Raw genomic sequence first — 21573 nt, 5'->3', positions numbered from 1 at the left:
TGTGTTTTTCAAACTGTACAAGAATGCATCTCCACATGTATCAACAAACTCCATATGTGAAAACCAGGGAGTGCAAATAATGGTGAGCTGGGTATTTTCTAGGAATATCTTTTCATGAAGAATAGAAAGTAATGTGATTTGAGAAGTTATATTGCTTCCTGAATCAGTATGCCTCTGGTGAACACTTACCTTCTTAAGTTTACTTGTTACTTCCCTTCTTGCATAAGTAGCATTACTAATTCCTCAAAATTCTCTTTAAAAAAGAAATATTTTTAATCATACTTCATAATTGCTTTGAGAACCATTTTTTTCTATTATAATTTTATTAAATACTAATTATAAAAAACAGTTTGCCTGTGCTGGGTTTGTGGCTCAGTGGTAGAATGCTTACCCAGCAAGTGTGAGGCACTGGGTTCAAGTCTCCACACTACATGTAAATAAATAAATAATAAAGGTCCATCAACAACTGAAAAAAAAATTTAAAAAAAAACAGTTTGCCTTATGTAAGTTTATACTCTATAAACTATGGATTTCTGACACACTGACTGAATTAGTTCAGGCAAAATACTTAAACTAGAAACCATAAGTGGAAACAACTTAATTTTTTAAATCCAAATTATCTATCACCATCTCATAATTTTTATCTCTTCTAAGGTACAAAGGACACTGAATTGACATAGAAGCAGGAGAACAACGAACTACATGTTTCCTCCAAATTTATCGTGAAATTCTGATTTTAAAAAATGCACACATACACAAAGGTCAACAATGTCATTCAGCACTGGAAACAGAGATTTTAGTTTTTCATTTACATATTTTAATACCATAGTTCTTAACTAAACAAGATCAAATCAAACAGAAACTGCATAAAATAATAATATAGCCAATAAGGCAAATTCATCTACAGAGTATTTATAATTTTGTTGCTAGAGAAAAATGCCTTCTTTTAAAATATCTAGTGTATTTTAGAAATTGTCCTTATAAGTAGACATACTGGGTCAGTCCATAGACCCCCAAGAATCAGAACTAAACCAGGTTACTTTTTCTGACCATAATACAACATAGAAGTGGAAAACAAATCTGCGAATTATAAATCATAGTAAATAAATTAGAATTATAACTTATTTCAAAATAAAAAAGAATAGCTATATATTAAAACTATGAATGATAAGTAGCCAGATCCTAATTTAAATGGGAAGAGAAATTTCCTAATTTGATAGGAAATTTCAAATTATTACATATTTTTATTGTTGATTGAGAGCAAAGAAATGTGAATAAAAGGATATAAGCTGAGAAATTTTATTTTAAAAAGTAAAAATGAATATTTAATCCCAGGAAAAATTGGAAAAGGAAAAAATAATGATGATACAGAAACACAATTATCTAAATGAAGATATAAGAATGTTTTTAAAAGTGAAAGAATAAACAAAGTCCTGGATAATTATTTTTAAAAGAATCCCAAAATATTAGAAATTAGAATGAGATTATAACAATGATAGTTGAAAATACTAAAATATTGCATGCTATAAATAAAGTTCAACAAAAGCAATGTGGGGATGGAATATAAATTTCAAAGAAAAAATGTAACTATAACAACCTGTCTATCAAACAATTACCTTTGCTTGTGTAGTATTTAAGCAAATGCATCCAAGTATTCACAGAATAGATAATTTCCATACTATATAATCTGTTTAAGAAAAATATAGTTACCTCTTTTACAAAGTTCATACATCTTAGAACATAAGTCTGAGAACAACATTTTTTTTTAAAAGCTGGATCATTATCAGTTATGGATTTAGAAAAAAAAAACTATTTTAGTAATAGGCAGTGGAATGCAATAGTACTTTAAAGGACTATCCAAATAAGCCAAAATATGTGTCTGTAATCCCAGTCAATTGGGAGGCTGAGGCATGAGGATTGCAAGCTCAAGGCCAGCCTCAGCAACTTAATGAGACTCTGTCTCAAAATGAAAAATAAAAAGGGCTGGAGATTATAGCTTAGTAGTAGAACACCCCTGCATTCAATCCCTAGTATCACTAAATTAATAAATAAACAACAACAACAAAAAAGAGATTTTCTAAATAATACATGTGAATGTAACATTATATTAAAGGTCAAAAGAAAAAAAGTCATCTTGATAAATGCAGGTGCAGTTTTCAATAAAATCCAACACCTAGTACTGATGAAACACAAAACTCTTATGAAACTAGAAATGGGATATTCTTTGGCAATATGAAAGTTATATTTCCTAAATTAAACATCAGCATCATAATTAACTATAAAACACTAGAAGCAGTTCCACTAAATGCAGGATTAAGATAAATTGCTAGAAACATGTTTTCTCTTATTTGGGGGGAATTTCTAGTTGATGCAATAAGTTAACAAAGAAGAATTTCTGAGAATCATACTTATCAAAAAAAGAAAAGATAGGATTGTAGAAGTATTATGAGACAATGTGAATTTTGTCTTAAAAATGCAAAGTATGAACCTAAGTCATGATTTGTACAACCAATAGAATCCAGTAAGGATAGAAATCTACTTTACATATTTGCTCCCAGAAAATTTATCAAGGGAAAATAACTCATTGCAAAGATAAAATCTTGTAGGAAAGCTTACAAGAAAATCACAAAAAAAAAGAAGAGGTACATGATGGAATGATACATTGTGTTTCTAGATTGGAAGATAAGATACTGTAAACATGACCACTCCAAATTAATTTCTAGGTTTAGAAGAAGTTGCATTCAAAATCTCTGTGAAATTTTCTTTGGAACTTTATAAATCTCCCTAAAGATCATTTGTAAATTTCAGGGAGGGAAAGAATAATTACAAATGAGGACTGACTTTATTTGATTAATAAAATTATGCAATAATAATTCAAAACATAGGCTTTTGTTATAAAAAATTAGTCACAGATTAATGAAAGAGAGTAGCCCTAAATTTGAAATGAGTATTTACAAAATAAAAACAAAAAGCAAAAAATCTGTCATTTACAAAAAGATGCCTCACAAACCTATAAGAAATGGATGGATAATGCTTAAAATTTTCTCTGATTTGAGGAGAAGAAATAAAATACATCCTTACATTATGCTGAATACCCAAGTATTTTCCAAATATTTTTTACTTGAATCAAATGTATGGAAGATGATATGTCATGAGCTTTGTAATGTTTTGAACAACCAATAAATAAATAAATAAATAAATAAATAAATAAAAAATAAAAAAGACCAATCTTTAATCATTTAAAGATAAGACATAAACCAAAAGAAACCAATTCCATAAACAATATTTCACAATCTCTGCTTATAAAAAGATAAAACATAAGAAATAACAAAAAGGAATTACAAGGCAAAACCGTGAAAGATTTACATTGCACAAACATTAAAACCTAGAGACTCAAAAGCATCATTAAACATTGAAAGAGCAGAAGACAAACTGGTTAAAATGGGGCTGGTGTTGAGGCTCAGTGGTAGCGCACTTGCCTAGCAAGCGTGAGGCCCTGGGTTCGATCCTCAGCACCACATAAAAACAAATAAAAGTATTGTGTCCAACTACAACTAAAAAATAAATAGAAAAAAAAAGAAATGAAAATACTGTTTCAAACTGGTTAAAACCTTTAGAACAAAGGTTAACATGTAGAACAGAAGAAAGAGTTCTTATGGATTATTAGGAAAAGCATTAATAGTTCTAATGGAATATGGGCCCCAGACATTAATTTTCTTGTAGAAGAAGCAATGTAGATGAAAATACTCTAAGAATAAAGATATACATATTAAAACGAGTTGCGAGTTTTTACTTATCAAAATGGTAAGTATGAAAAAATATTTCAACTATGATGAGAATATGCTTGTTGAATTATTTCCAGACATAATGGTAAGACTGTAAAGAGCCAACATCTTGAAAAGTGATTGACAATGTAAAAATAATAACAATTATAGCAATCTGAAATAGTTTACATCATTGACCCAGGAAACCCACTTATGAGAAGGAAATAAGTTGAAAAAGAAAAATTTATGTTCATGGCAAGAAACCAAATTGGACAATAAGAGAATGTTTAATAAGTAATGACACATTCACACAGGGAATAGTAATGGCCCTTAAAATTAATTTTTCAAAGAAGAACCTGAGCAGACTGCTACTACTAATCTAACTACTGGATAAAATATTGCAGGATGGGAATTGGAATACCGTAAATAAGTCAGCTTAATCTGCCCACTCTCGAGATGGTTCATTAACAAGAGTTCTAGAAAAGTTGAACGGCTGAATGGAAACAAAATGCTCCCTCTGCAGCCTCGTGGATGCTCTCCATCCCTCGCTGACTTTGCTTCATGTAAAATTAACAATCTGATTAATGTCATTGCAACCTGGTACAGAGCTTCCGCAGAGCTGTATGATGAGAGCATCATCTCCGATTATGTCATCTTTGCTCCCAAACTGCCTCAAACCACTAGAAGCTTGCTTGACATCTCTTCTAGCCAGCTCTTCTAAGCCAGCTTAGAGCATGTGACCAAATGCACTCTAATTAGGAATGATGGCTTTTAAAAAATACCAGTGTATTCCACCTCACCTTGATAAGAACCAAAAGCTCTTATCTATGTGTGATAAGGTATGAGCAGAGGGAAGCAAAAACTAAATGTTACGTGTTTAGAATCCAAGAATGTTATTCTCTTCTGTGTTTTAAAAAGACCAATCTAAGAGAATGATTGTGACTAGTCAATAAATAATTTTTAACATTTGGCCTTTTAGGAAAAAGAATGTCAGTGTTTATCTCAGGCTATATATCCAAACATTTTTTTCAGATAAATAAAGACAACATTAGTTTGAAAAAGAGCCAAGAGGTAGTTAGGGGTCTTAAATGCCACCCCTGAGTTCCTCTTCTTCTCCCAGCAGGTAAGTGTGATCAGTATGTGTTTGTGTGTGACCATATCCTCAGCCCATGGATGGTCAGAGACGCATTCACAGTGCTCGCTGTGCCCAGCAAAGATGGCAATCTCAAGACCCATCTGCATTGTGGTGTGCATTCATTCCCCTGTGTTTCCATTGTGCGTCTCCTTTTGATGACTGCACATATGTGAAAGATGCCTGGGAATAAGAGTGTAATCTAACCCCATGGCCTAGAACAAGACTAACCAGCCTTGGAGGTCTCTAATGCATGACCTCAACCCAATGGAGATGATGGAATTAGATGGCTGATCTGTGCTGATCATCTCCAAGAAACAAGAGATCTTCCAGAGGGTGTGTCTGTTCCCACCCTACAGACAGGGCTGCTTTCTCCTCCTCTCTCTTCTGTGTCTACACTCAAAGAAGGTTGAGGGGGAGGCAGAAGGCAGCCCCTTATGTAAATCTAAGAGTATAATTATAAAACTAGAAGTTGTTTCCAAGGTTCTGAATATTAGTGCAAGTCATAAAGTAGCAAAAAGCTGAAAGTCCATTGATAGATACAGGTGTAAGCTGGTGCCACGTCCTGCACAGCCATTAATTCAGGTTCCTGGACCGGGCATGGAGGGGATGGAGAAAAGACAATCAGATACATAAATAGAGAAAAAACTGGATCTCAGTGGTTGACTACTCCTTAGTAGGAAGGTAGTGACATACAAGAAGCTCGGCACGTTTATTATATAGCTACAAACATCCCAAGGATTTATTGTGAGAAAGTTTCTTCAAAGTAAGCAGAACCAAGGTCATGAGTACAAGCAGCCCGATTATGATTATCAGCTTGCACCCATAACTTTCTACCCCTGAGCAGCTGGCATCTGAACCTCAAGGTCAAGAACTGAATAGCTCCCCGTGGCTGGCACAGAACCTCACCATAGCATCACCATAGCAACTGGGCAGTCTCAGATCCACACCTTCAAACCAAGAGTTCCCAACAAGCTGGTCCTGGGGCACTGGTATTCAGTTGGTAGAAAAAGAAAAGCCAAAGGAATGGGTAATGCTAAGTACATAGAGCAAGACAAGCCCCTGCTCTTAACACTTCGTCTCAGGTAAACTCAGAAGAAAGGTTACCACACAGGAAAAGCAAGAGGTCAAATCCAAGGCAACCACAAGAATTGAAGACATCTCCAGAAGCCAGAGGAATGAGGCCATGCAAGGCAGATAAGAGCACTTGGGAACTGGAGTGTCCACCGTGAGCTCAGAACCTGTCCACAGACCTGTATACAGACCTCCTGAAATGCCAGCCTGGCGGAAGGGCAGATGAGGTGAATGGTGGAAGCTTCAGCTTCTCAAAGGCAGGTCATAATCATGACTGGCTGAGTCTGCCTTTAACATACAGTAATGCGAATTCCTACCTTCTAAGATTTCCTGTAGGTCACTATATTGCTTGAAGGTCATGGACTGTCAGGAGAAAATGGAAATTTACAACAACTAAAGAATTGATGTCTTAAAGGAAAAAATACAGCAACAGAAGGTCTCTTCGGTTAATATCTGATTTAGAGGTAGGATACTTATGCAAATTATACTGTGCATGTATAGTTAAGTAAAAGTACAATTATTAAAAAAGAGAATAATACTGAAATTTCATTTTCTAAAGCAAATGTTGACAATGAGTTTTAAATCTGTTTCCTGTCTTCAAATGAAAAATATTGAGATGCTTTACCAATTCTATATGAAAAAAAAGAGGTGTATTTCTGATAAATTAAAACACTTAAGGAAATTATTACCAGAACTGCAATATAAATAGATGTCTTACCTTCTGGCTATAACCTTTGCAAGCTAATATTTATCATGCACATCACACAAAATAACCACAAACCTAATTTTGCTAGTGCCAACATTGATATGCTACTGATTAATTTGTGATTATAAATGTTTATGTCATTTTTGTAATTAAGGGGTTAGAATGATGTTAGTAGATGGGATTTGTACTCTCCCGAAGGAACAAAATTTCAGAGAGCCATTAAAGGGCAAAATAAACTTATGCCTCTCTGAAATGTTCATATGCTGGTAAATTCATGGGAAGTTTGCTCTTAAAATTTTTGAAAAACATAATCCAAGGAAATGTTAGCAGAGCAATCAGAACCTGCTGAAGACCTCCATCAATAATTTTTATTTACTGGCCACCCACCTACCTTGCATGGCAATATCTTAAGTGAAATACCCTTAAAGAATATTCAGCGCTCCACTTTAGATTATCCTGGTAAAGGGAAAAAAGTTAATAATAAACACTACTGAAGATTCTATAAGACAAGAATTAATCAAAAATTCTGAAAATCCATGCATTTTGACTTTGTTATCTTTATAACATATATACCCACATGCATATTTATAATTTTACATAAATGTGACCCTACCATACATTTCAGGGGTTATTTTAATGTAGGTTTTTTTTCTTCTCTTTTTTTGTGTTCATTTTCCTGTTCTCCCTCCCAACCGGCATTACCCCCTCTTCAAGGGACCACTTATTATAAAATTATGTATTCTTTCCTATTTTCCATAGATGTATATTCATGCATCTATATATCCAACACTAAAGTTTTACTATTATTTTATGTAAATGAGATCATGATATAAACACTAAAGCAGCTTCATTTTCTCACTCAGCTCCTTGTCAGGAAACCCTTCACATCAACTAGTTCAGCTATAATTCATTCTTAGTAGCTGCATAATATGCCATTTGGGGATTATAATAATTATATAAATTTTTCCATTGTTAGATATTCACTTTGTCTCACATTATTTTGCCACTCTGAAAAATGTTGCACTAAATATCTTTAAAAATGTTCTTGTATATTAGGATTTTAATTTTATAGGATAAATCCTCAGTGGTAGGATTATTCAGTTGAGAGATATTTTTGATTTTGATAGCTTGCTTTCCTAAAAGGTTCTAACAGTCAACATTTCTTTTAACAATTAAATACACTTGTCCCAAATAGTAAGAATACACTTGTCCTGACATCCTGTCCTGAAGTGTTATCTATCTTTTTAATCTTGTCTGATGTGTCTAGAGTAAAATGATATCTTATTTTTATTTCAATTTCATTGTATGATTGTGCTTTCCCATGCTTACTTGATTTTTAAATTTGCTCATCTTGAACTTCCTATTGTATCTTTTGATCATTTTTCAGTCTCTACGTTTGTAGTGTTTGCATTCTTTTTTTTAAAGAGAGAGAGAGAGAGAGAGAGAGAGAGAGTTTTTTAATATTTATTTTTTTAGTTTTTGGCAGACACAACATCTTTGTTTGTATGTGGTGCTGGGGATCGAACCCGGGCCGCACGCATGCCAGGCAAGCACGGTACTGCTTGAGCCACATCCCCAGTCCTGCATTCTTTATATGTTAAAAATACCAACCCTTTTATCTGTCATCTGTGCTGTAAACAGTGTTTTCCTAGTTTATCATGTGTCCCATGGCTTCATTGCATAAAAGGTTTCTCTGCTCCCCCCACCTCTTGTGTGTGTATGTGTGTGTGTGTGTGTGTGTGTGTGTGTGTGTGTGGTCCTGAGGATTGAACCCAGGGCATCAAGCATGCTACTCAAGTGCTTTATCACTGAACAATACCCCAACCCCTCATCTGTTTTTAATTGGCAAATATGTAAACTTTCTTATGACTTCTAAATTTGAATGAAGACATTTACTCCCCTAAATTGTTCATAATGGATTTCTTGGATTTCCCTCTAAAAGTTTTATTGATTTTCTAATTTCTATTTGTCTTAAAAGCCTAAGGAATTTACTTTTTTTATATGTGACAGTCTGGTGATCTAGTTAACAAAAGTATATTCAGTGTGTACTATTCACTTAGCACCGTGCCTCTAAGCGAAAATGGAAGGAACACTCTTGGCATGTGGCCCACCCATGAGAAGGCAGGAGGACACCAAAACCTGAGTCATCACCCCCTCCATCCAGAAACTTCTGTTCCAACTGTTTTCACAAATAATATAAAAATCATAGATGGTAAGAAGTGTGGGGTTAGGTTTTATATGAGGTTTCCAGGGCTGACATAACAAACTACTATAGACTTAGTAGCTTAAACCACAGCAATGTATTTTCTCATGGTTCTGGGGACTCAAAGTCCAAGTGTCAGCAGGGTCCATTTCCTTAGAGGCCTCCGCACTTGCTTGGTAGATGGCCACCTTCTCCCTTCGTCCTCACATGCTCCTCCTTCTGTACATGTGTCTAGGTCTGAACTTCTTCTCTTTATAAAGATACCAGTCCTGATGGATTAGCTCTGACTGACCTCATCTTAACTTGATTTCCTGTTTAAAAACCCTGTCTCCAAAGATGCTCACATTCCAAGATGCAGATTTTAAGGGGACACAATTTATTCCATAATGAGTTTCAAATGTTTTGTACAATCAGCAAGCGCCATTAGCTATCAGTGAGAGGGAGATCATTGAAGGCTTCATGGAAGGGAGAGCAAAGGCCAGAGATGGGCACTGAAGGGCACTTGATGGATCAGTGAGGTGGTGAAACACTCTTCTATGAGAAGATGAGAACAAGCAAAGTTATGGCTCCAAAATATGTCGGGATTCTCATGAGGTTATTGGACTAAACAGAAGAGATAGTTCATTTGGGGGAGAAATAAGAGATAAAATCAGAATTTTATCTGGATTAGGAGAAGTATAACCTGGATTTAGGAGAAGTCGAGTTTGAAAAAAAAAAAAGAGCCATCATAATTTTTTTTAAAAAAAATGAAATTTTATAATTGAAATAATATTTAAGACAGAAAAAAAAATCTGGCTTATGATTGTGAAATAAAGTATGGAGACCAGATTAAGACTGACACAATTATCATATGGGTGATTGGGCCCAGAGTGGTGGCAGTAGCAACTAAACAGAATGGGAGATGAATATTAGACATTTCAAAGAATGTGTCAAAAAATGGACAGACGTTATTCATTGAAGGAAGGCAAGAAGGCTGAGGCAAAGGCCACAGAGTATTTTGAACCAAGACAACAAACAATGGTGCCATTGAGATTGTAGGGAACAGAATTTTGGAAAAAAAGAGGACCACTGGTTCATTTGAGTCTGGAGTTCAAGATAGAAGTATTCATTGGGGAATAACAAATTAGGGCAGGGGCTCTTGTAGGGGGAAAGGTCAAATCTGAGATGTGCATCAGCATGGAGCAGTTGGTGCAAACTGCAGGAATTCAGGGTGAACTTTTATTAAGCCCTTATTATATGTCAAACATTTCCTTAAGTGCTGGGAGTACAAAAATAAATAAGGCATTTTCTGCCTTCAGAAACCTCATCATCCTCTGTTGGGAAGGCAAGAGGTGGTCGATAATGCTCAGTGATGAGGAAGTCAGAGATAATAAGGACAGATAAAGGGCCTTCGGATTTTTCAATGAAGTGTACCTTTGACCTTCAAGAAGGCATTTTTCAATAGAGTCTTTGTAACTGAAATCAGATTGAATAGGGATCATTTGATGAGCAAATGGAGACAAGATCAAGAATTCCTGTATTACCAGAAACGTCTCTTCTGGTTTTCACTCTTGTGGCATTTAATAAGATTCTTTGCCATCTTCAGTTTCATTTGTGTTACAATAGTAAGGTGCTGGTATTTTAATCCAGATTTGAAATAGTATTAAAGCCACGTTAAAATTTAGTCATAGGCCACTTTGAAATGTCTCTAAAAATAGTAAGAGTATACGGTAACTAGATACTGTATTTTCTTGCCATTCAGATTCAAATGAGATAAGTGGATATGACCAAGACACTTTAAAAATGAAAAAAAAAAAAACTTTGCAAGAGCAAATAGAAGCTATTTAAGGATCAACACTGGGATAATCAAAAGAAGGAAAAATATAAAATACTACTATTTTAGGTGTTAGCAAGAATTCAAGCTTTACCATCTTTTGCCTAGGACAGTCTATGACAGTAGCTAGATATGGCACAGATATTTTTTTCTCCCTCCACCTCCTTGTCCTGTTCCTATGGAGAAGGAAAATAAAATGGGAGATAAATTGATTAGAAAAGTGTCCAGGCTATTATTAATCCCTGTTAACATAATTCCCTTAACAACGAACTCACTTTCTTTTGTTTTATTCAAAAAAGGGCAGTAAATATGGTTGTTTTGATTATCTCTGGTTAGCTTTGGTCCATGTAGTACACCTTTTAAAAAGTCCTCCTAATTACTTGATCTTCTCTATCGTCCAGTAATTTCCCACACATTTTGAAATAAGTGAACTGGATAGTATTAGTCTACAAGTGCTGTTGTGACAAATACACTCACCTAGCAGGCTAGGTATGAGACTAGAAAGTTAGACATCTGAGTCTTCCATGCTATTTGGAGCTGAGTAACCCTCCCACAGTTGTTTATATATACTAAGTATTACATATTCATTGACTTGAATAGATTTAACTTGACTGGATCAGTATGTTTGGGGATGATTCAGTTTCTCTCTGTATTTCTTCATCTGTGGGTTAGAAACCATTGCTGTCCCTTTATTATTTGCAATAATGATCTATTGCCCTTAAAGTCTTGCTAAGAAATATATACTCAGATATATGTTGAATGCACCATTCTCCAGCATCACCCAGACACACCTCTCCCCCTGATCCTGACGTAGTTGTCAAGTAGCCATTCTCTAACAACTGCAGTTGGTAGACGGGGTGCTTAAGAGTCTTGAAAACTAGAAATATTTAGTGAGAAGCCTATTAATTCTGTAAATATAAAGCCATTTGTCATGAATATAAACAACCAAGCATGTAGATCATCAGAAGTTCTGTTGTTCTAGCTTTAAGAAGTTGGCTATGTTGACAGAAAGATCCGGAAAAGATGACCAAATGTATTCCTTCTTGGTCAGTATTTTTAAATTGAATCCAAAAATTCTAAGGGTTTATCTTTCTAAATTTTCATGAAAGATAGATTAGGCATCTAAAAACATGTCAACCCTACAAATGAGCAGTCTGCTCATTTGGGCCATAAGCAGATGGTGCTTTAAAATGAAGATCTCCCAGGGCTTGAGTGGTTGGGCCACTCACCAGGGTCATAGAAGGGGGCAGGAAGGAATAGCAGATGTTGTATGAATATAATGACCCTTTTAAAAATGTTTTATGGGACTGAATAGTCACTGATAGAGCATTTGCCTGGTATGTGCAAGATCCTGTGTTCAATTCCCATCATCACCAAAAATATAAAAATGAATAATTTTTCTGCCAACTTTGTCCTCCTCCTCCATCCTATGAATTGGTGTATCCTACTCCACATTGCTTTTCTTCCTCTTCTTTTCTTTCCCTTAGCTCTCAAGACATTTGGAAGATAGTATGAGGCAAGGATTATGGTAAGGGTTGGTGGGGGAACATATTTCCTCTTCCTCCCAATTTTCACCTCAGTTGTTTCATATAAATTCTTATTTACCCCAGAAGGAAAACATTTCATGATAAAAGTCTTTGTACTTAAATATTTGTTCATGATCTCCTTTCTTATAGATATCTCTCAAGGAAAAGACCCAAAAATATTGAGACCCCCAAGACGACCCCGGAAACCCAAAACATTAAATAACCCCGAAGATTCCACATACTATTATCTACTACATGTAAGTGGCTCACTCTTACCCACGGGAGCCAGAGTATGTTCTGAAGGCCAGTGTGCTGCAGCAGGCACACTGTCACAGAGGAAGGCCTGGCAAAGCAGAGACACCTCTGGATTGCCTCTTCACTGACTTTCCCCCAGCTGAGTATCTGGGCACTTTCCTGTCCTCTCACCCCTCTTCCTCATGGTCCAGATCTCTCCTATGGTCCTGGACCCACTGTGTTCTGACAGCAACTTTCTTTGCTGGCCATTAATCTGAGCTTATATGCAAATATCAACCCAGAAAGGGAAAGCCATCATGACTGGAGCTGTCTACAGAGGGTGTGTATTAAGGAATGCAAATGGGTGGGTTATGGTGAAAGAGAAGGGCACATTCATTGAACACCTTAAATTGCAGGCTTAAAGATTTGCTTGTTCACAATCACTGTAATTTCTAATCCCAGAAGCAGCCTTTAATGTCATATCCGCATCTCGTGGTTCAGGATTCCAAGACACAGGTAAGCATGTGTGGGCCACCAATTTTACGAGGTCTTCTGACTCCACTCACAGTTTGCAGATGGGAACTCAATGACATCACTCCTGCTAGGTGTCCCTTGCTCTCATGTTCCTCCTCTCCATAAATCCCACTGTTGTCCACTTGGTTTTCTAAACCAAGAACCTGGAAGTCATCCTGAATCTTGCTTCACCCTTTCATACCTGATCCATTGCTCTAAACTGACGTCTATGGACAAAAGCTCACTGCAATTCATCTTCCTTCTGAAACCTCACAGCATCTACCCTGTTTCAGACCATCATCATTTCTCACCTGGAGTATTTCCAGCCCCACCTACCTGCTTCTAATCTCACCTCCGACTCCACCTCACACACAGGCTGCATCAGAAAATTTTTCTGAACCATAATTTTGATTTTGTTCCTCATTTGATAGGCCTTTTAATGGCTCAGCAGCTCCGTTAGTATACAGTTCAGATTCCTTCCAAGACCTTCTTGTTTTGAACCTGGGACTATTCTTCAGCTTCATATCCTGGTCCTTCCATGTCCACTGGTCGTATTTAACTACTTGAAACTCTGCCAGGGAGTGGCATCCTCTCACAGTCCCAGGTCCCTTTCCCTCCATAGGAACTCCATTTGCAATACTGATTCACTCACTCCTTTTTTTTTTAATTTTTTATTTTTTTATTGGTTGTTCACAACATTACAAAGCTCTTGACATATCATATTTCATACATTAGATTGAAGTGGGTTATGAACTCCCAATTTTACCCCAAATGCAGATTGCAGAATCACGTCGGTTACACATCCACAATTCCTGATTGCCACAGAGAGGAGCAACTCTTCTTCATGCCACAGAGAACTCAGAAAAATGTGCTAGAACCCAGAGAATTTGTTGAGATCAGATTTTCTACCTCTCAAGATACTATGAAGCTCACACTTGACTCCACCTTAGTTAGGGTTTTCTAGTCCTTCCCCTATACTCTGGTGATATCTCTTGAGTTTCTTCAAAAGGCTTGTCACCCTCTTGTTGTTGCCCAGAATTTGATCATGTGAGCTCTTCTCCTTTTATTTCCCTAGCTAAGAGGTCTCTCTCCTAAACTAGAGAGAGCTTAGGTCTCTCTCTAGCTCCAAAATTAATACCAATTGCCTAATTTTTTTTTTTTACATTTTCTGTATGAAGATGTACACAGACATGTCTATACACGAGTGTACACACTCACTCAGCTTTGTTGGGATGTAAGTTGCATGCCATATAAAACATACAAGTAAATGGCTTTTAGTACAACCATCATCACAACCAATTTTACCAGATTTTCACCACCCCTAAAAGGAACCCTACCCATTAGCAGTCACTCCCTACCCACAATCCCTAGGCTTTCAGAAATCCACTTTCTGCCTGTATAGATTTGCCTCTTCTGTACATTCCATACAATTAGAATCACATAGTACGTGGTCTTTTATGAGTGACCAAATAATTTTATAAATTTATAAATCTACTCACTGGGCTCTTCCCTCTTTCCTATCTTCCACTAATGCCATCATATTTCAGATTATGATGACACAGTGTTATATATTAGAACTTTTTAATTCTATTCCCTTTAGAAGTCAATCCAAGAAGAGAAACGAAGACCAAGGAAAGACAGGTAATGATTACTTCTAGATTTCAACAAGTCATCTTGTTCAAACAGAGATATAAATCCACTGTTCAAATTATGGTCAAAAATCCTGTGTATTATGTGGATACATTTAGTAGTGCTGTGCTCTCAACATATTTTAAAATGTGTTGTTTATGTGTAATTTACAAGATCTTTCCCACTGAAAATATATTGAGCCAGCACTGTAAGAAGCATTTTCTAAGGACTTGAACATGTTTTGAAAAAAAGGATACCATCCATCCCCAATATAGAATTTGCTTTTCTCAGTCCACTGAATAGTTTTAATTGGGCAATTTGAACATACTCATATTCGCAGAATTTCTTTCCCTAAATTCCTTTTGCTTTTTCTCCTTCAACACATGCTAAATCTCATGTTTTATTTTTATTTTCATGGGTTTGTTAGGATAGCAAGATTTGTGTAAGCTACAGATGTGGCACACTTAACTTCAGGGGATTTTCATTTTCCTACATTTCAGTCAACCAATACTCTATTATTTTAACATTATGCCACTGCTTTTTTAAAAATATATTCAGTTATGGATGGACACAATACTTTTATTTATTATTTATTTTTATGTGGTGCTGAGGATCGAACCCAGTGCAGCACATATGCTAGGCAAGCGCTCTACCACTGAGCTACAACCCTAGCTACAACCCTACCACTGTTTTAATCAATGCCAACCACTTTCTGAACAGTGCTAATAACAAAAGAGTGTTCTTCTTTTATGCGTGAATGAACAGAGTTTTCTATTTATGAATCGATGGCATCCTGAAAGTCCATTTATAAACTGGTATCTGTAACTTTAAAAACATCTACCCAGGAGCCCTGTGAGACCTGGTGGATTTCCATACCTACTGGTTTACATCCTGTGATGTCCATCAGACCACAGGTGCTGAGCACCACAGGAGCAAGACTCTGGCCCGAGTAGATCCAAGAATTAAAATGGTTGAGACACACCCCTGTGTGTATAATGTGTTCAGGAATTAGAATCTGACACAGAAATAAATTCCCTAAAGACAAACAGGTAGAAGGAGGCCAGAGGGTTCCCTGTGAAGGAGGGAAATTAAGATCATAAAACCTTGTGTGTATCAGTGTACTGATGGCTGATATATTTTTAAAATGCTTTGTGCTTGTGCATAAAGACCAGCTTTCCTGATAGCAGCCCTGGGGTCAGTTGTGAACACAGATGTACAAGAGCAGCGTTATCACTGGCTGTTTTAGTAACTACTAGTTTTATGCCAGGTTAAAACTAAGAGATCCAGGAAAAGCTGCTCCAGCAGCTAATGCTTTATTCCAAGTAAGAGATGACAAGTCGGTTTTTCTTTTTAATTTATGATTTATATGGTTTTTGCACATTTCAAGACTCATTTATATTGACCTGTATGTGTTACTCTTAAATTACAATAACTATTTTTTTTTTTAAAAAAGGAAAACAAATATTCTGTAGGTTTAAGTAAATAGAGAATTACACTGATGTCATGATATGTTATGTGTTCATTTACAGTCAGGGAAAATTATTAGATTTGGAAGATTTCTATTATAAGGAATTTTTGCCCAGTCATTCTGGACCAAAGTACCATGACCCTAACTTAAGAGAATCAAGACAACAGCAGGAACTCCAGAGTCAATGCTTTATGGCTAATGAAAGGTAATAAACTACATTTTAAAATATAGCATGTTCAACTTTATGCTCACAATACTGTTTTTTTAGCAACTTCACTTTACTTATGGGCTAATGACAAAGTGGTTTTACTGAATATTGCTTCTCACAAGGGATACAATGTTTAAAGATAAAAATGTTGCAGTAGCATAATCAAACGATCTTCATTTTCTTAGCAAAATCCCAGTTTATTCCTGTTTGTATACCTGTTTTCTTGGTCTAATTATTAATAGCATCTCTTTTTAAAAGTTTGTCAGTTTGGATGATAAACTGCCACATACCATATCTAAAATCTATGTTAAACTCTAAATGGTAATTTTATTCCTTATTGGTTTCTTAATTGTGGTTTATAATTTCTCAGAATCAGAATATCAAATCAGAAATATTTTGGAGTAAGACTCATAGAAAAGTATGTATTTGGGACTGGAGTTTTTCTCCTACCAACAACTTCGTAATCTTAAGCAACTTCTTTTGCAGCTTATTTGCAACTTTAGGGATTTTTTTCCCCTGTCTCCACAAATTCTTTTTTAAGTTTTAAGATTGAGGATAATAAGAAAAACATTATATATGAGAAATCGGAACAATGACAAGCTATGAGAAGCTGTTTATCCAAAAGTCCTGAGCCAGCAACCTATCAGCCTAGAACATTTAGAACCCCTCACTCGTCTCATTACAGTGTGACATGATGGGTAAGAGCAGAGGTTTTAGAGTTAGAATGTCTTAGATTTGGATCCTGATAAGGCTATTTGGTGATTGAGTGATCTTGCTCACGTTACCCACCTCTTTAAGCCTCAGTGTCACATCTGCAAAAGGATTTGCTAATAACTGCCTTACTACATTGTTGCAGAGATTAAATGAAATGATGAATCTCTTAACACAATATGCAGCATAGGAAAGGTGTTCCATTCATGGTGGCTATTATTTATTTGCTTTTCCAGAATCTACCTGAACTATCATTTTTACTCCTTATCTCCAAAAAGATTTTATTCTTCCCATTTTGAAATCAAGAACTATAACATGTTGGAGCTTATAGATGTGCTAGTCTAACCTCAGAATTCAAGTGCCAAAAAGATTAAATGACTCATTCCAGGTCGCATATATAGTGAGTGAAATAAAGTTCAAGGTTTTTACACTGTGCTCCAATGTTTTTCACTGACTACCTTCTTCACATTTTAACAGCCAACTCTTCCCTCTCTCCAGAATATTTTTCCTCTTCCCCCAATGACAGAAACACATCTGCTATAAAAGTATTATGTCCCTGAAATGTTGCCTGTTATCAAATTATGTTTATGGATGTGTATTTAGTAATCACTACAATAACAATGCCAGCAGCTAGCATTGGTTGAATGCTTAATTTGTTCTAGCTCTATGCTGTTATCTCATTTAATCCTCACAGCAAGATAGGGAAACAGTAAGTATTATTGCCCCATTTTATAGATAAAGAGGCTAAATCTGCAAACTTAGAGACTGCAAATAGTCACCTATATAGTAAGTGATGGAGCCTGAAATTTTGAATGCAGGACTCTCCAGTTTTAGATTCAATGACTTTAACTGCTATTCAGTATTGCTACTTTATGCAAAGCACTGTGTTGGGCATTTAGGAAGAGGTGAATACAAGGATGCATAAGGAATGGTCCTTACATCCAAGGCACTTGGTGGTTGAGGGGAAGTATACTGATATCACAGAGTGGGAGGTAGGGATATGACACATTCATAGAGCAATTACCTAGCATATGTAAGGCCCTGATTTCAATCCCAGCACTACAAAAAAATAAAAATAAAAATAAGCAAAGCTGACCAAGAAGGGAATTCCAAGAAAGGAATTTTTGAAACTAAAGATTATAGACACAACACAGCCAAATGCAGTGAGTAAACCTTGATAAGATTCTAGTTTTAAAATAGGGGGAAAAAAAACATTTTTTAAAGTGGCTCTAAAAGACATTTGGGGGCAACTGGACTTGAGACTAAACTATATGTTGGATGATGTTATTGCAAAAAGAATGTCTTGGTGTGTGTGAATACAGCCACACACACCAAGTTCTGACATCACTCAGGAAGATGTGAGTAAGCCCAGGAATATGGTGTCCATTGCAATGATAAATTGGATGTCTCATTTTTTAAACTTTTTTATTTATTTATTTATTTATTTTTATATATAACCGTGGAATGCATTATAATTCTTATTACACATGTAGAGCACAATTTTTCATATCTCTGGTTGTATACATAGTATATTCACACCAATTCATGTCTTCATACATGTACTTTGGACAATAATGATCATCACATTCAACTGTTATTAATTACCCCATGCCCCCTTGCCACTCATACATTGCTGGTGGGACTGCAAATTGGTGTAGCCAATATGGAAAGCAGTATGGAGGTTTCTTGGAAAATCGGGAATGGAATCACCATTTGACCCAGCTATCCCTCTCCTCGGTCTGTACCCAAATGACTTAAAAACAGCATATTACAGGGACACAGCCACATCCATGTTTATAGCAGCACAATTCACAATAGCTAAATTGTGGAACCAACCTAGATGCCCTTCAGTAGATGAATGGATAAAAAAATGTGGCATAGATACATAATGGGATATTACTCATCGATAAAAGAGAATAAAATCATGGTATTTGTGGGTAAATGGAGTTAGAGAAAATAATGGAGTTAGAGAAAATAATGCTAAGTGAAGTTAGCCAATACCAAAAAAAACCAAATGCTGAATGTTTTCTTTGATATAAGGAGGTTGATTCATAGTAGAGTAGGGAGAGGGAGCATGGGAGGAATAGACAAACTTATGGGTTTTTTAATTGATGAATAAAAATTATATACATTTGTGGTATAGAACATGATGTATAAAAATGTATATATATACTTTATAGGTGGCTAAATGAAGCTAATTAACATACACACCATCTCTTTTGTGATGAGAACACTTAAAATTTACTTTTTTGGCAGTTTTCAAATATACCATATATTGTTATTAACTATAGTCACCATGTTGTAAAATAGATCTACTAAACTTACTCATGCTAAGATTTTGCATCCTGTGATCAGCATGTCCCCAGTCCTCTCCCCTGCCCCTGCCCTAGAAACCACCATTCTATTCTCTGATTCTGTAAGCTTGATTGTTTTAGATTTCACATACAAGCAAGATCACATGTTACTTATCTTTCCGGTCTTGGCTTATTTGACTTAGCATAATGTCCTCCAAATTTATCTACATTGTCACAAATAACAGAATTTCCTTCTTTTATGACTGAGTAGTATTCCATTGAGTATAGAAAATACATTTTTTTTAATCATTCGTCCTCTGGTAACACTTAGATAGATTCAGTATCTCGGTTATTGTGAATAGTGCTTCCCTGAGCATGGAAATGCAGATCTGCCTTCAAGGTACTTCCCTCATTTCTTTTGCATATATACCTAATAGGGGAGTTTGGGGATAATTTGTTAGGTACCTTTTTTTTTTATTTTTTGACGACCCTCCAGACTACTTTTCATAAAGGTGTACTAATTGACATTCTCACCAACAGTGTGCTGGAGTTTCCTTTTTTCTATGTCTTCACCAACAATTGCTATCATTTTTTTTTCTTTTTTGATACAGGGTCTCATTAAGTTGCTCAGGCTGGTCTTGCACATGCAGTCCCCCTGCCTCAGTTTCCCAAGCTTCTGGGATTATAGGCATGTGTCATAACACCCAGCTTAACACTTTGTATCTTTTGACTTTTTGAAAACAGCCATCTTTACAAGTGTGAGGGCATATCTCATTGAAGTTTGATGATTAATGATGTTGTGTTTCTTCTCTTTTTTTTTTCACATACCTATTGACCATTTGTATGTCTTCTTTTGAGAAATGTCTACTGAAGCCCTTTACCCATTTTTTAATGGGGTTATTTATTTCCTTGCTGTGGAGTTGTTTGAGTTCCACATATATTTTGAATGTTAACCCCTTGTTTTATGTATGGTTCACAAATATTAACTCCCATTTCACCGGTTATACCTTCACTATTTTAGTTGTTTCCTTTGCTCCACAGAAATTTTTAAATTAGATATGATCCCATTTGTCTAGTTTTGCTCCTGTGGCCTGTGCTCTGGGTGTCAGATCCAAAGTATCATTGCCCAGACCACATCATGGAGCTTTCCCTCTATGTTTTCTTCTAGTAGATTTACAGTTTCAGGTCTTAATGTTTAAATTTTTAATTCAATTTTCTATATGGCATGAGATAATAGTTTAGTATCATTCTTGTGCCTGTGAATATACAGTTTTCCCAATACTGCTTATTGAAGAAACTCCTTTACTTAATGTTTTCTCGGCATCTTTTTTCAAAAATCAAACTACTATAAAGGTATGGGTTTATTTCTGAGCCCTCTATTCTGTTACATTGTTCTGTGTGTCTTTTTTCATTGGTTTGTATTGCTATAGCTTTGGAGTAGGTCTTGAAATTTGGTGGTATGATGCCTCCAGCTTTGTTCTTATTGATCATGATTGTTTTGACTGTACAGGATCTTTTGTGGCTCCATGCAAATCATTTGGAATTGTTTTTCCTATTCTATTAAAAAAAAGTTGGAATTTAGATTAGGGATTGCTTTGATTTGTAGCTCATGGAGTGTTATAGACATTTTCAACATTATTAATCCTTGTAATCCATGAAAATGGGATATATATTCTCATTTATTTGCACCTTCTTCAATTTCCTTCATGTCTTATACTTTTCAGTGCACAAATATTTTGCCTCCTTGGTTAAATTCAAGAGTTTTATTTTTTGCAGCTATTATAATTGAAATTGTTTTCTTGATTTCTCTTTCAATAAATTTTCATGAATTCTAAATAAAAGTTGATGGCAGGTAATTAGTGGTGACCATTTCTTATGTCCTCCCAAAATGGAATCCAGTGGGGTTTCTGTTGAGCAGCATTGAAAGGATGTGGCTTATTAAGGATATATGCAGATTTTAATTATGAAAAAGAGATATGGAGAAAATGGAAGAACTTAAAAGTAAGATGGAACAAGAGTATATCAGTTGAGGGTAAGAGAATTATGAAAGGAATATGGCCAGAAAAGAGGTCAAGGGATACAGTGTAAGAAGCATATTTGGGCCCTATAAATCTAGGCTGGATCCTCATTCAAAACTCCTTACTAGTTCTGTCATCTAGAATCTGTTTTCTCATCAGCAGATTGAGGATAGGAAGGATCTAAGACCTTGCATTTCCATTCTTAGAATTTGAGATAATGTGTGTAATGTATCTGGCAAATGGTTACTACTCATTTTTTGAATACTGGTATAGGAGAATT

At 35.6% G+C, this 21573-nt stretch overlaps 1 protein-coding gene across 10 annotated transcripts in view; it reads left to right on the top strand.

The window, feature by feature from the left end:
• Positions 1-21573, top strand: part of Myo3a (myosin IIIA) — a 235689-nt gene that overhangs the window by 208937 nt on the left and 5179 nt on the right. For 5 of the 10 annotated variants that reach the window (XM_078023283.1, XM_078023280.1, XM_078023281.1 and 2 more), the window contains 4 exons: positions 12369-12475; positions 12915-12968; positions 14566-14606; positions 16124-16267. In XM_078023283.1, the coding sequence (XP_077879409.1) occupies positions 12369-12475; positions 12915-12968; positions 14566-14606; positions 16124-16267 (346 nt within the window). Of the gene's footprint in view, positions 1-12368; positions 12590-12914; positions 12969-14565; positions 14607-16123; positions 16268-21573 lie in introns of those variants that run through there. The other 5 variants (XM_078023284.1, XM_078023285.1, XR_005730475.2 and 2 more) reach the window with 4 other exon arrangements.

The sequence above is a fragment of the Ictidomys tridecemlineatus genome, chromosome 10 (genome assembly GCF_052094955.1).
Source record: "Ictidomys tridecemlineatus isolate mIctTri1 chromosome 10, mIctTri1.hap1, whole genome shotgun sequence".
Lineage (NCBI taxonomy): Eukaryota > Metazoa > Chordata > Mammalia > Rodentia > Sciuridae > Ictidomys > Ictidomys tridecemlineatus.
This window is presented reverse-complemented; position numbering and strand designations above follow the sequence as displayed.